Genomic DNA, 16,218 nt, shown 5'->3' with positions numbered 1-16,218 from the left:
TCAAAGAAACGTGTCCATCTCATATACAGTGGCAAATCCTCGATGGAAACAAGAACAGCGCAAACGGTATGAAACTGTGGATGTGAAGAAATCCTCTATCAAATAAATGGGTACTCTTACCAGATATGGTGGACCCACTTGCCACCGGTAGTGGGTCAATCAAGCTTGTGTAGGCCGAATGCCTCAGTCTTTGGAGTGATACTTTTCCTGTCATTCCTAATGGGATGGTTCCACTTCTCATCTGTAATGTCCAACCGCAGTTCCTGGATCCTTATGACTCTCCAATAGGATATAAAACTTCCACCAAATAGGGGAGCCGTCTGGAGGTCGATGGTATGTAAAAATGGACTCAATTGAACGGGGTAAAGATAAGAAAAAATGGAGAGGCTCCATATGGTGTAGGTCAAAAACCAGAGAGGTATTTAAGAATACAGTACATCAAAAATTAGTACAAAAAACTGGTGATCACGAGTAATAAAAGTATAAAAAGCAATGTGGGGAGCAAGCTACGCTCTCCATTTTTTTTTCTTATCTTTACCTCGGTTCGATTGAGTCCATTTTTACATACCATTAACCTCCGGCTCCCCTATTGGGTGGAAGTTTCATTTCGTATTGGAGAGTCCATTAGGATCAAGGAACTGTTGGATCTTTTACGGATGAGGAGTGGAACCATCCCGTTTGGAGTAATCCTTTTCCTGTCAGTCCTAACCCCGAGGCATTCGGCCTACACAAGCTCGATTCACCCACTACCGCTGGTAAGTGGGTCCACCATATCCGGTAAGAGTACCCATCTTTATATTTCTGTGATAGAAGATTTCTTCACATCCACAGTTTCACAGCCAGTTTGCGGTGGCCTTGTTTCAATCGAGGATTCGCCATTGTATATGAGATGGACACGTTTCTTTGAACTTTCACTCATTTTCCAGTTCACATCCAGTGAACATTGGACTCCTTGCTAGTTCTCCTGATTTGTTTAAATGTTATACACAGTGAATACTACAGTTTTTTCATTGTTATATTACTTTAGCGCTACACTGTATTTTTATAATTGTTTTGACTTTGTTCGAGTGTTAGCAGCTTTTTGGCACATTTTTGGTTTAGCGCAGTAATTTCTCCAATTTCCTTCTATGGAAAGCCAGTAAGATCTGAGGAAACATGGAGGCATGTAATTATTAATATGTGTAACCGCAGGAATAAAGAATACACAGTGAATATGTCATGGGGAGAAATGTAAAAATTAGTGCTCTGAATTTTAAAGTACATCAATGTTTAAAATTTTAATATCGTACAGGAAACAAACCTTTAAATCCTTACAACTGGGTTCTATGCAACTACCTCCAGGTCATTGGACGCTGAAAAACAGGCTTCAGGCCCCCCCGTTACCCCTGCCATGCCTTGGTATTTCGCTAGTGTCCTTATGTGATGTAGAAGAAGGCTCCATACTAAAGGCTTGGCTGTTCATTTTTCTTCTTTGTCATTAACTAGAATTTTTATTCCTTTTAATATTTTAAGGTGGATGGTCTGAACATCCAGGGCATGTCCAATACCGATGTTGTGACTGCATTGCGTAACACCGGACAGACTGTCAACCTGACTCTTTCCAGGGGTAAAGTGCCAGCTGGTCCCCCACCTCTGCCAGAGAAGCCTCCAAGCAAAGGTCTGAGTATCTTTCCGTTATATTATGGAATAGTTGGAGCTGAACTCCCTACACAAAATAACCTTTTTTATTAAAATATTTTCTTCAATCTCAGCAAATTATAGAAATCCACTTTGTGTGCATTTATAATGGGTATAGAAAACAAATCACCCACCTTTTTTAAATAATCACATTTTGTTGCTTTTTAGCCTGAAATGAAGACACAGTGTTTTATTCAGCTGTACTCAGTGCAACTTATAACATCCAAGTGAAAGATATAACAGTAGTATGTTAGAAATAAAATACACCAAAGTCAAAAACGGGATCACTAAGTTGGAAAAGGGATTACCCCCCCCCTCCTAAAAATTGCTTGAAAACTCAACCAGGTGTAGCTAATCACCTTCTCAATGGCACAGAATGCCATTTGACTTTCAACTGTGATCAACTGTGGTCATTTTGATTAGCTCAGCATGAAAAGAGCTTAGCTGGAGTTTTTCATTCCCTGGTAGTGCAACTGAAGCAAACACTCAGCTATGGGTGGCAAGGCACTGTCACCTGGATCTCCAGGATGAGGTTGTGGACAGACATGTCAGAAACCATGGAATCAGACCGAGACAGAAGTACAGTTAAATCACACTTGTTTAATAATAAAAGTAAAAAAGAACAAATTTAGTCAAAACATAGCTAAAGTTCAGTAACGGAACGGATAGTCAGCCAAGCCAGAAGTCTGGGATCAAAGTAGTGGAACAGCAAGCAGGATCTGGAGCCAGAAGGGATGTCAGCAAAGCCAGTATTTAAACAGGATCGCAGGAGATAGTTTCTTGTGATGTGACCAAGGCGAAGGCAGAGCTCCTCTGGAGTGGCCGGCTTAAGTAAGCCGGACTGACTAGCAGGATCATTAACAGCTGAGTAACTGTGGATAGAGATGGGAGCTGGCAATTAGCCGACAGCTGAGCGGCCAGCACAGAGAAAGAAGAGCTGAGCCCAGCCCTGACAAGGCAGATGGATACAATCTTTTTTGTTTTTCAAAGGCTTTATCAATGCCTAGAAGCACAGTGAAGTCTATTAAAGTGGTTGTAAACCCTTACAAACCACTTTGACCTACAGGTAAGCCTAGATTAAGGCTTACCTGTAGGTCCAAGAAATATCTCCCAAACCTATACGGTTTAGGAGATATTTGCCCGAAGACGGGCACTGCTGTCTACGGCGCATGCGCCGTAGACAGTGGCGCGCAGGCGCACTGAGCGTGGCATCCTCGATAACGAAAATGCTGCGCGTCTCAGCTCCTGTGCGTCTCAGCTCCTGTGCGTCTCAGCTCCTGTGCGTCTCAGCTCCTGTGCGTCTCAGCTCCTGTGCGTCTCAGCTCCCGTGCGTATGCGCGGGAGTGACGTCATCGCGGCTTCGCTGAATGACAGCGGCGGAGCTGCGAGACCCACCGAGAACATGGATGCGGCGGACTACATGGGACAGCGGTGACTTCGCTGGCTCCTGTGTCAGGTAAGTGACACATAATGGGCTACTATGCGATGCATAGTAGTCCATTATGCTTTGCCTTTGCAGGGAATGAAAGAGGAAGTAAACTCATTAGGGTTTACTTCCTCTTTAACCACTTGCCGACCGCCGCACGCCGATGTACGTCGGCAGAATGGCACGGGCAGGCATAAGGGCTTACATGTACGTCCTTGCCTGCCCGCCGGTCGGGGGCCCGATCGGGCCTCCGCCCGGTGCCTGCGGCGGTCGGTATTCGTTCGGGAGCGATCCCGGACGAGGGGACGGCCATTCATTCATGGCCACCCCCTCGCGATCGCTCCCGGCGAATGAAAATGTCCGGTGACATCATTTCCTCTCCTGTAATGTAAACACAGGAGAGGAAGTGATGTATTCTCTCCTCCGTGTCGGTATTTTTCGTTCCGGCACCGAGGAGAGAGGTTCGGTGAGTTGCACCAACACACCCCACATACAGTAGAACATGCCAGGCACACTCACACCCCCCCGATCACCCCCCCAATTACCCCCCAATTACCCCTGCCCCCCCCAGTCACAGTGACACCAATTGCTTTTTTTTTTTTTTTGCATTGGTGTCATTTGTGACTGTAATAACTGTTAGGGCAGTTAGGGTTAGCCCCCTTTAGTTCTAATGTGCCCCCTAACCCCCCCAATAAAGGTTTAACCCCGTGATCACCCCCCGTCGCCAGTGTCACTAAGGCTGGGTTCACATTGCAGCGGTTTATGAGAACGAATGTGATTCGCACCGCACTGCAGTGCAAATCACATCCGATCTCTGTGCGATTCGAGTTCAGCCATACAGATAGTATGGCTGAATTCGTGTCGCACCCGCCGCACCCACCGCAAATTCGCACGGGACCCTTTTTTTGGCCCGCAGCAGAATCGGATCGCATGGGTGTTCACACCATGCGATCCGAGTTTGCAGATCGCACTGCGATATGCGAACTGATCTGGGGGTGTCATTAACATTTCACTGACACTCCCAGCAGTTCGCATAGGGCAGTGTGAACTGCCGCCGGGAGGCATGCGATGTGGGAACCCGCCGCGGATTCATGGCGTTCCCGCATCGCTCCAGTGTGAACCCAGCCTAATAAGCGATAGTTTTTCTGATCGCTGTATTAGTGTCACAGGTGACGCTAGTTAGGCAGGTAGGTATTTAGGTTCGCCGCAGCTTTTTATAGCACCAGGGACCCCCATATACTACCGCATAAAGCCCCCTGATTGCCCCCTAGTTAACCCTTTCACCAGTGATCACCATATAACTGTTACAGGTGACGCTGGTTGGTTAGTTATTTTTTTATAGTTTCAGGGCATCCGCCATTTATTACCTAATAAAGGTTTAACCCCCTGATCACCCGGCGGGTGTCATTTGTGACTGTAATAACTGTTAGGGCAGTTAGGGTTAGCCCCCTTTAGTTCTAAGGTACCCCCCTAACCCCCCCCAATAAAGGTTTAACCCCGAGATCACCCCCCGTCGCCAGTGTCACTAAGGCTGGGTTCACATTGCAGCGGTTTATGAGAACGGATGTGATTCGCACCGCACTGCAGTGCAAATCACATCCGATCTCTGTGCGTTTCGAGTTCAGCCATACAGATAGTATGGCTGAATTCGTGTCGCACCCGCCGCAAACTCGCACGGGACCCTTTTTTTGGTCCGCAGCAGAATCGGATCGCATGGGTGTTCACACCATGCGATCCGAGTTTGCAGATCGCACTGCGATATGCGAACTGATCTGGGGGTGTCATTAACATTTCACTGACACTCCCAGCTGTTCGCATAGGGCAGTGTGAACTGCCGCCGGGAGGCATGTGATGCGGGAACCCGCCGCAGATTCGTGGCGTTCCCGCATCGCTCCAGTGTGAACCCAGCCTAATAAGCGATCGTTTTTCTGATCACTGTATTAGTGTCACAGGTGACGCTAGTTAGGCAGGTAGGTATTTAGGTTCGCCGCAGCTTTTTATAGCGCCAGGGACCCCCATATACTACCGCATAAAGCCCCCTGATTGCCCCCTAGTTAACCCTTTCACCAGTGATCACCATATAACTGTTACAGGTGACGCTGGTTGGTTAGTTATTTTTTTTATAGTTTCAGGGCACCCGCCATTTATTACCTAGTCTCACTAGTGTACCCCTAAATTTAGGGGTGTCTACTTTCCAAAATGGGGTCATTTGGGGGGGGTTTGTGCCATCTTGGCATTTTATGGCCTTCAAAACTGTAACGCCCTTAGAAAGCCTGAAGGCGGTGCTTGGTTTTCGGGGCCCCGTACGCGGCTAGGCTCCCAAAAAGTCCCACATATGTGGTATCCCCGTACTCAGGAGAAGCAGCAGAATTTATTTTGGGGTGTCATTTCACATATGCCCATAGCATGTGTGAGCAATATATCATTTAGTGACAACTTTGTGAAAAAAAAATAAAAAAAAAATGAAAGTTTGTAATTTTCCCGCAACTTGTGGCAAAATATAAAATATTCCATGGACTCAAAATGCCTCTCAGCAAATAGCTTGGGGTGTCTACTTTCTAAAATGGGGTCATTTGTGGGGGTTTTGTGCCATCTTGGCATTTTATGGCCTTCAAAACTGTAATAGGTAGTGAGAAGTGAAATCAAAAATTTACGCCCTTAGAAAGCCTGAAGGCGGTGCTTGGTTTTCGGGGCCCCGTACGCGGCTAGGCTCCCAAAAAGTCCCACATATGTGGTATCCCCGTACTCAGGAGAAGCAGTAGAATTTATTTTAGGGTGTCATTTCACATATGCCCATAGCATGTGTGAGCAATATATCATTTAGTGACAACTTTGTGTAAAAAAAAATAAAAAAATTTTTTTTTGTCATTATTCAATCGCTTGAGGCAAAAAAATAAAATATTCAATGGGCTCAACATGCCACTTATCAATTTCCTTAGGGTGTCTACTTTCCAAAATGGGGTCATTTGGGGGGGTTTTGTACTGCCCTGCCATTTTAGCACCTCAAGAAATGAGATAGGCAGTCGTAAACTAAAAGCTGCGTAAATTCCAGAAAACGTACCTTAGTTTGTAGATGTGACAACTTTTGCGCAAACCAATAAATATACAATTATTGACTTTTTTTTTACCAAAGACATGTGGCTGAATACATTTTGGCCTAAATGTATGACTAAAATTGAGTTTATTGGATTTTTCTAATAACAAAAAGTAGAAAATATCATTTTTTTTCAAAATTTGCGGTCTTTTTACGTTTATATCGCAAAAAATAAAAATCGCAGAGGCAATCAAGTACCATCAAAAGAAAGCTTTATTTGTGGGAAGAAAAGGAAGCAAATTTTGTTTGGGTACAACATTGCATGACCGCGCAATTACCAGTTAAAGCAGCGCAGTGCCAAATTGTAAAAAGACCTCTGGTCATTTACCAGCAAAATGGTCCGGTCTGAAAGTGGTTAAGAAGCGGAAGGTATTTGGTAGAACACAGACCCTCCCTGGATCAGGACGTCGCTCCAAACTGCATGAAAGAGCAAAGAGGAAACTGGTCAGAGAGGCAACCAAGATGCCTACAGCAACTCTGAAGCAGCTGCAGGAATTTATGACAAAGAGTGGTCATTGTGTGCATGTGACAACAATATCACAAATTCTCCACAAATGTGGCTTATATGAGAGGGGTGCAAGGAAAAAGCTACTACTCAAAAAAGGCCACCACTGACTAAAATTTAATTATTTGGCCTCAACACCAAATGATATGTCTGGTGGAAATCCAATACAGCCCCACAGCCAATTAACACCATTCCTAAAGTAAAGCATGGAGATGGTCATATCCTTTTATTGGGGGGGGTGGTTTTAATATCCTGTTATAGGGATTTGTTCTCTACAGCAGGGGAAGATGGATGGGGCAAAATACCATCAAATTCTTGAGTGAAATCTGCTGCCCTCTTCCAGAAAGTTGTCAATGGGAAGAAGGTTTACCTTCCAACATGACAATGATCCAAAGCACACGGCAACAATGAGCACACAGTGGTTGAAGGAGAAAAAGGTGAATGTCCCTGCATGGTCTAGTCAGTGCCCAGACTTAAAGCGACACTAAAGGTTTGGGTTTTTAAAAAAAAAAAAAACAAAAAAAAAAAAAACATGCCATACTTACCTCCACTGTGCTCCACTGTGCTTTGCACAGAGTGGCCCTGAACATCCTCTTCTGGGGGTCCCTCAGCGGCTCTTGCGGGTCCTCCCCACATCAACCCCCTTGGAGAAACGGGGGGGTTACCTTGCGGGCTCACTCCCAAGTCCAGCATTCAGCGTCCATAGAGGCTGAATGCAGGACTCGGCCCCGGCGCGTGCGTCATTGCATTTGATTGACAGCCAATGGCTGCGCTGCTATCAATCCAATCAAGAGCCTAGAACCCCGGGCAGAGAGAGAGCATGTTTGAGGGTTCATGTAGGTAAAACGGGGGGGGGGAGGGGCCCTGTTAGGGGGGGTGATCACTGACAGGTGTTTTTTTGCATAGGATGCATTAAGGTGAAAAAACACGAAACTTTATAACCCCTTTAAACCCAATGGAAAATATGTGGAATGACTTGAAGACTGCAGTCCACAAACGACCACCATCAAATGTAACCCAACTTGAGCAGTTCTGCAAAGAAGAACGGGCAAATATTGCAAAGTCTAGATGTGCAAAGTTAGTAGAGACAAATCCCAACAGACTAAAAGATGGTTCAGCAAAATACAGACACAAAGGGGGTGATCCTTTTTTCAACTCAGTGATTCTGTTTTTGAATCATTTTTTATTAAATTTTTTTTCCCTGACATGTTGGTGTTATATCTTTCACATGTGTTATACATTGCACTGAGTAAAAACAGTTGGATAAAACACAAACTGTGTCTTCAATTCAGGCTACAAAGCAACAAAATTCTCTTCTATACCCACTGTATGCTTTAAATGATCCATGCAACTTTCTAAGTAGTATCTACATTTTTAGTTATAATTTGTATTTCTATGGCACTTTGGGGACTGAAAGCACTTAGGCGGTTGGGTACATTCAGTTGACCCAATTAAAGTGTTCTTAAACCCAGGAGAATGCAGTCACTATATCTGTTCTCCCACAGTACACAGACCATGGAAATGACATTAATTTAGGAAATATAAACTGCTAAATACTTTCTCATCAGCAGTATATAGCAGTCTTGTGACGTCTATCAGTTTCTAGTAAAGCTTGTAGGAGGCATTTTCCTAATGCACTGAGAAGTCCTTTCAGAATCCAGGACCCCTGACCCACTGTCTGGACAGTGCTAATTGGCCCTGTGCTGATCACATGCACTCTCCCAAAAAAAAAACAACAAAAAAAACTTTCTAGCAATACATGCCAAACTGAGCATGTGCAGCCTGACTCTAAAGGCTCTGTACTTACCCAGACATGTACTGGAGTCAGTAGAAGAAGAGGAGGCTCTTTGCATACAGGATCAAACAGCCTTTTTTTTCAATGCGGAGGATTAACCCCTGAGATTCCACAGTGAGTATAACAAGCATGCTTTACTGCATATACAGACTGATTTTACTGTTGTGGGTTTAGTAACACTTTAACCTATTAGTGTACCTGTTTGGTGTGTGGGAGGAAAACCATGCAATCGCAGGAGAGAAATGCAAACTCCATGCAGATAGTCCTGGTCAGAATTCAAACTGGGGACCCCAGTACTGCAAGGCAGGAGTGCTACAACCCTAACCACAAGTAATGAATAAGACTTTTCACCGAAGCAACACATCTCCCCGAGTTTAAAAAGTAACACTTCTTTTATTTCTCGCCTCCCGCTGCTGCCTTATCTAATTGTCCCTTTTGAATTCTTTAGAGCCCATTCACACAGGGGCAACACGACTTGTAGGCGACTTGATCAGGCTACTTGGACACGACTTGACAGCGGCGACTTGGGACGACTTCAAAACGACTTGTGATGACTTCAAGCGCGACTTGGGACGACTTACAAGTCGCCCCAGGCCAGGCGACTTTTGCCGCGGCCAAGCAGAGAATGAGCTCAAGGGGAAACTCCACGGCAAATTTCTGAAAAAAATTTGGCGTGGGTTCCCCCTCCGAGAGCATACCAGGCCCTTAGGTCTGGTATGGATTCCAAGGGGAACCCCCTACGCCGAAAAAACGGCGTGGGGGTCCCCCCCAGATCCACACCAGACCCTTATCCGAGCACGCTACCCGGCCGGCTAGGAAAGGGGGTGGGGACGAGCGGGCGGGCCCCCCCCTCCTGAGCCGTACCAGGCCGCGTGCCCTCAACATGGGGGGGTGCCTTGGGGGAGGGGGGCGTGCGGCCCCCCCCACCCCAAAGCACCTTGTCCCCATGTTGATGAGGACAAGGGCCTCTTCCCGACAACCCTGGCCGTTGGTTGTCGGGGTCTGCGGGCGGGGGGCTTATCGGAATCCGGGAGCCCCCTTTAATAAGGGGGCCCCCGGATACCGGCCCCCCACCCTATGTGAATGAGTATGGGGTACAATGTACTTCTCCTTCTTCTTCTCCTGGAGATGTTGACTCGACGAGCTCTCCGGCCACAATGCCAGGGACGCGCTCCGCTGCCTCTTATATAGGGACAATGGGGCGGTGTCACATGGGTTGATGTCACATGGGTTGGTCACACGGGTTGATGTCACATGGTGACCCCGCCCCCTTACCATGTGACATCAACCCATGTGACCAACCCATGTGACATCAACCCATGTGACACCGCCCCATTGTCCCTATATAAGAGGCAGCGGAGCGCGTCCCTGGCATTGTGGCCGGAGAGCTCGTCGAGTCAACATCTCCAGGAGAAGAAGAAGGAGAAGAACGGAAGGCGGCGGCGGCGGCGGCGGCGGCGGCGACGGAAGACCGGGCCACCGCCTGTAAAAGAGCTATAAGAAGGCGCGGTGGCCCGGCAGAAGAACCGAAGGCGGCGACAGAAGAACGGAAGACGGCGACAGAAGACCGGGCCACCGGACCAGGCGCGGTGGCCCGGCAGAAGAACCGAAGAGGGGGACAAGACCCCCGAAGTCGGGAGAAGAGGCCGGCGGCGGGGAGGAAGAAAGCCGGACTCCTCCGCTGGCAAAAGAGCTACACACACATAGCGGAGGAGTCCGGCGAGAAGACCCCCGAAGACGGAAGACCCCCGGCTGTGCAATAAAATACTTTTTCTCTGTGTTGTGTGTTTTATTGTACTTTATTTCACAGGTGAATGGGTAGGGGTACATTGTACCCCATACTCATTCACATAGGGTGGGGGGCCGGTATCCGGGGGCCCCCTTATTAAAGGGGGCTCCCGGATTCCGATAAGCCCCCCGCCCGCAGACCCCGACAACCAACGGCCAGGGTTGTCGGGAAGAGGCCCTTGTCCTCATCAACATGGGGACAAGGTGCTTTGGGGTGGGGGGGGGCGCACGCCCCCCTCCCCCAAGGCACCCCCCCATGTTGAGGGCACGCGGCCTGGTACGGCTCAGGAGGGGGGGGGCCGCCCGCTCGTCCCCACCCCCTTTCCTAGCCGGCCGGGTAGCGTGCTCGGATAAGGGTCTGGTGTGGATCTGGGGGGGACCCCCACGCCGTTTTTTCGGCGTAGGGGGTTCCCCTTGGAATCCATACCAGACCTAAGGGCCTGGTATGCTCTCGGAGGGGGAACCCACGCCAAATTTTTTTCAGAAATTTGCCGTGGAGTTTCCCCTTGAGCTCATTCTCTGCTTGGCCGCGGCAAAAGTCGCCTGGCCTGGGGCGACTTGTAAGTCGTCCCAAGTCGCGCTTGAAGTCATCACAAGTCGTTTTGAAGTCGTCCCAAGTCGCCGCTGTCAAGTCGTGTCCAAGTAGCCTGATCAAGTCGCCTACAAGTCGTGTTGCCCCTGTGTGAATGGGCTCGAACCTTTTTTGAAGTCGGAGCGACTTCAGTAGTGTGCATTAACACGGCTCTCATTCACTTACATTGATTTTTAAATGTTGTCCGACCTGAGGCGACCTGAGGCGACTAGGGGCGACCTGAAGTCGGATCAGGAGTTGCCCCTGTGTGAATGGGCTCTTAAACAATACACAACAAAGCTGCAGCGCTCTGCTGGAGGGAGTTTTGGGCACATCACTGTCTACTTTCATGTCCCAGAATCCTCCAGAGCTTTCACTCGTTAGTTTTTGACATCATTTTTCGATACGTCTGGACTCTGCGTTCCCCGAGCCGTGCCTGAAACCGCACCAAGGTACATGTCTAGCTTGGGTGCCGCGCTCTGTGCCAGACTGTGTCTTTTACTAATTGGTGTTACCTGATACTCTGAGAAGAACAGGCGTTTGTCACCGTGATCACTTATATTGTTTACTTATTCTTCCGCACGTCTTTCTATCTGTCAGGAAATTTTGCTTCCTTGTCCTGACACACAACCTGCTAACATCGATTTATTTCTTATCTTTTTTTTCTGTGTGTAGAAGTGCCAATTGTGACACCGCCTCCGCTGCCTGCCGTTATGCCACTGGCTGAAATAACAGAGGTCCCGGAAAATCCACAACATGATGCAGGGTACCAGGAACAGACGGATAACTATAGAAATGAGCTTCAAGCAGGTACGCCGACAGCTTTTATTAACCACTTAAGGACCCAGGCCTTTTTCTGACACTTGTACAAGTTAAAATCATACATACATACATACATACATACATACACATATATATACACATATATTTATATATATATATATATATATATGTGTGTGTGTGTATATATATGTATATATATATATATTATTTTTTTTTGCAGAGATCCTAGAGAATAAAATGTTGTGCAATATTTTATGTTGCGCTGCATTTGCGCAGCGCTCTTTCATATGCTTTTTTTTTTTGGGGGGGGGGGGGGGTACACATGATGATAAAAAAAAACGTAACGTTAGCCCAATTTTTTTTATTTTATTTTATTTTTTTTGTACAATGTGAAAGATGATGTTAAGGCGAGAAATTGGATAGCTAGCATGTCTTGCTTTAAAATTGTGCGCGCTCATGGAATTGCAATATTTTATAACAAACTAAAAACCCCAGTAGTGATTAAATACCACCAAAAGAAGTTTTATTTGTGTGAAAAATAATGATAAAAACTTAATTTGGGTACAGCGCAATTGTCATTCAGGGTGCGACAGTGCTGGAAGCTGAAGATTGGCCGGGGCAGGAAGGGGGTTTAAGTGCTCAGTAGGTAAGTGGTTAAGGCTCCAATAAACCGAAAATTACATCTTGACGTCGCTTTCCAGGGTTACTAGATCCGAGACCCGATCGAAGCCGATTCCCGCTTTGTTCGGGTCTTTAGGCAGACGCGCTGTCCGGTCGCTCAGCCCTCCTGCTGCTTGTGATAACAATCGAGTAGCTGCTTGGCCACATTGGTGGTTATCAGGTCTAAAAACAAAAAACGGTTTAAGGCTCCTTTCACATGGGGTGGATCCGCTGGACGGACTCCGCCAGCTCAGTGGGAGATCACTCCGTTGATCTCCGCTGAGCAGGCGGATGATAGGTCCGTCTCCGCTCGCTGTGCTGAGATTGACCTGTCGGGAGCCCTGCTGTTCTCTATGGGGAGATCGGATGAAAATGTACAGCCTGCCCGCTTTCATGCGATCCCATCCAATAACGTATCGCCAGCCGTCTGTTTTGAGCGGATCTTGTCGGATTGGACGGCAGACGGGTGACTCCGCTGACATAGTTACAAAGTTACATAGTTAGTCAGGTTGAAAAAAAACACAAGTCCATCTAGTTCAACCACAAAAAAATAAAATAGTATCATACAATCCCATATACCCAATTCTATACCCACAGTTCATCCAGAGGAAGGCAAAAAACCCCAGCAGAGCATGATCCAATTTGCTAAAGCAGGGGAAAAAATTCCTTCCTTATCCCCCCCGAGAGGCAATCGGATTTTCCCTCGGATCAACTTTGCCTATAAATGTCAGTACCCAGTTATATTATGTACACTTAGGAAATAATCCAGGCCTTTCTTAAAGCAATATACTGAGCTGGCCATAACCACCTCTGGAGGGAGTCTATTCCACATTTTCACAGCTCTTACTGTGAAGAAACCTTTCCGTATTTGGAGATGAAATCTCTTTTCCTCTAGACGTAAAGAGTGCCCCCGTGTCGTCTTTGTTGACTGTAAAGTGAATAACTCAACACCAAGTTCACTATATGGACCCCTTATATATTTGTACATGTTGATCCTATCCCCCCTTAATCTCCTCTTATCAAGAGTGAATAAATTCAGTTCCTCTAATCTTTCTTCATAGCTGATCTCCTCCATGCCTCTTATCAGTTTGGTTGCCCTTCTCTGCACTTTCTCCAGTTCCCCCGATATCCGCCTGTCCATGGAAGTCGATGGGTGGCCTGCTGAGATCCGCCTGAAAAACGGGACAGGCAGATCCAAGTGGGACCGATCGTGTGAAAGGGGCCTAAAGCCCCCTATTTTGTCTATCTTTTCTAACAGTCCCTACTGATCTTTCTGTCCCTTCATTTTCAGCAGTTCTGTGCACCATATTCTACAGGACAGCCTATGTCAGTATTTATCATCGCGTTCCCACTTTAGTTCAGAGCCCTCGCACAGATGGGTTTTGTCGCCACTAATGAGCATCCTACAAATATCCCCCCCCCCCCCCCCCGCCCACAACAACAGAAACTAAAGAGTAGATCTTTTTTTAATTCAGCTCTCGTTTTCAGACGTTGAAGGAGATTCAGGACTTTTCTAAGTTAAATATGACTTAAATAGGAACATTAGACCTGCATTAAGCTCCTGGCTGGGGTTAAACATAGGACAGCCAGCTACGCTGCGCCTTCCCGTCCCGTCAGGCGGGCTTGCTTATGCAGCAGGGGCCCTATTACAGTCATGTAAGAAAGCAGAAAGGATCGAGATGTCAGGGCTGTTGAGATCCTACGGACGACTGGTTCAGAACTGACTCCTAAAACAGGTCTCTAGTTACTCCCTGGCCTAATTAAACCAGAAAGGCTTTAGCGTTGCCAGATGTATAAATGATGTCCACGATTGTACGGTACTGATAGGCTCCCGTAATAACAATAATGTCTTGTCAGGTGCTTAATTCCCCCAGGGGGCAATGCAGCTGCAACAGGATGATTGCTTAAATCAATTCTCCCTACTCAACATTTTTTTATTCCACCCCCCCACCCCCTTCCTCATCTTTATTTCCAGCCCATTAAAGCAAATTTCACAGAGATCAATTGTATCTATTACAAATCATGAAAGGTTTCCACTTCTGCAATGCTCAGAGACGACGGGGCATTTTATATGACAACCGAAATGGATCCCACTCAATAAAATCAATTGCTCCGGCCGCTGTGCACCTGGGTGGATGGCAACCTTTTTCAAACTGTATTATAATATCATTCGCAGAAACAATGTTGCAAAGAGGAAACTAAAACTTTTCTTTTCTCCTTTTTTTTTTTATTGCTTTCAAGATAAATAATCACACATTATTTTATGCAAGAACGTAAAAGCACCACAATCATACCATTAAAATTACTCTTCCTTTAGTTATGCAATCCACAGCCAACTTTAACCATTTCAGCCCCGGAAGATTTTACCCCCTTCCTGACCAGAGCACTTTTTGCGATTCGGCACTGCGTTGCTTTAACTGACAATTGCGCGGTCGTGCAACGTTGCCTCAAAACAAAATTGATGTCTTTTTTTTTTTTTCCCCCACAAATAGAGATTTCTTTTGGTGGTATTTGATCATCTCTATTGAGTTATTTATGCACTATGCGTGATTTTTAAGTTTTTAAATTTTTTAATTTTTTTTTTTTTTTTTCACCATCTTATATTTATTTTATCTATATGCACTTTAGTTCTCTACTATGTACATTATATTTATTGCGATATTCAGATTTTTTTTTTTTATTCCTCTTTTATATATTGTCTTCTGAATCACTGAATACTGTACCTTTTCTTCTGAGTATCATGAGCTTATTCACTGCCTACACTACTTTTTTTTTTTTTTTTAGATATATATTTCATTTTATATCTTCCACCATTATGATATCTGTTTATTGGAAGTTAGAGTGACCTTTTGTGGCTTTTACATATGCTTTATTTTGACTTTAAAAGCACAGCGCGCCACTATTCTTTAAAGCTTTTTCACCATATTGGGTTCAGACATTTCCTTCAGTGTGTGTGTAGCAGTACATTCTCTTTAGCTACTTTGAGTTTGCGCAGGAATACCCCCCCCCCCCCCCCCCCCTTTCATTTGATCATCTCTGCGGTTTTTATTTTTTTCGCTTTAAACAAAAAAAAAAGTGACAATTTTGAAAGAAAAAAGCTATTTTTTTTACTTTTTGCTCTAATAAATATCCCCCCAAAAATATATAAACAACAGCGGAGGCGGTGTCTACATATTTTTGGTAAAAAAAAAAAATCGCAATAATAAAAAAATAATAAAAATGCCATAAATCTATCCCCTGTTTTGTGGACGCTATAACTTTTGTGCAAACCAATCAATATACATAATTGGTTTGCACAAAAGTTATAGCGTTTACAAAATAGGGGATTTATGGCATTTTTATTATTATTATTATTAATTTTTTTTTTTTTTTTTTATTAGTAATGGCTATCTGCGATTTTGATCATGACTGCAACATTATGGCGGACACTTTTGACACTATTTTGGGACCATTGTCATTTATACAGCGATCAGTGCTATAAAATGCACTTATTACTGTATAAATGATACTAGCGGGGAAGGGATTAAACACTAGGGGGCAGCCAAGGGGGGTTAAATGTGTCCTAGGGAGGTGTTCAAGCTGTGGAGGGCCGGGGGGGGGGGGTTGGGTTTCCACTGACATGACAGCGATCATTGCTCCCAATGACGGAGCAGTGGATCCCTGTCATGTCACTAGGCAGAATGGGGAAATGCCTTGTTTACATTTCCCTGTTCTGCGGCTCCGTGATGCAATCGCGGGACACTGGCGGACATAGAGTCCACGTTAGCCGCCACGGTCACGCTGTATGTGGCGTGCACGCGCGCTAGCCTCACCAATTAAAGGGGACGTACAGGTACGCCCATTTGCCCACCACTGCCATTGTGCCGACGTACATTGGCATGCAGCGGTCAGCAAGTGGTTAAAAGAAGCCACAGATGCA

At 45.9% G+C, this 16,218-nt stretch overlaps 1 protein-coding gene across 3 annotated transcripts in view; it reads left to right on the top strand.

The window, feature by feature from the left end:
* PATJ (PATJ crumbs cell polarity complex component) overlaps positions 1-16,218 on the top strand; it is a 400,698-nt gene that overhangs the window by 60,407 nt on the left and 324,073 nt on the right. For all 3 annotated transcript variants that reach the window (XM_077450582.1, XM_077450581.1, XM_077450580.1), the window contains exons 10-11: positions 1,513-1,657; positions 11,532-11,666. In XM_077450582.1, the coding sequence (XP_077306708.1) occupies positions 1,513-1,657; positions 11,532-11,666 (280 nt within the window). The remainder of the gene's footprint in view (positions 1-1,512; positions 1,658-11,531; positions 11,667-16,218) is intronic.

Source organism: Lithobates pipiens, unplaced genomic scaffold, assembly GCF_037356315.1.
Source record: "Lithobates pipiens isolate NorthernLeopardFrog02 unplaced genomic scaffold, aLitPip1_a1.2 Scaffold_23, whole genome shotgun sequence".
Taxonomy (NCBI): domain Eukaryota; kingdom Metazoa; phylum Chordata; class Amphibia; order Anura; family Ranidae; genus Lithobates; species Lithobates pipiens.
Note: the sequence above shows the minus strand (reverse complement) of the source record. Positions and strands in the feature narration are given on the sequence as shown.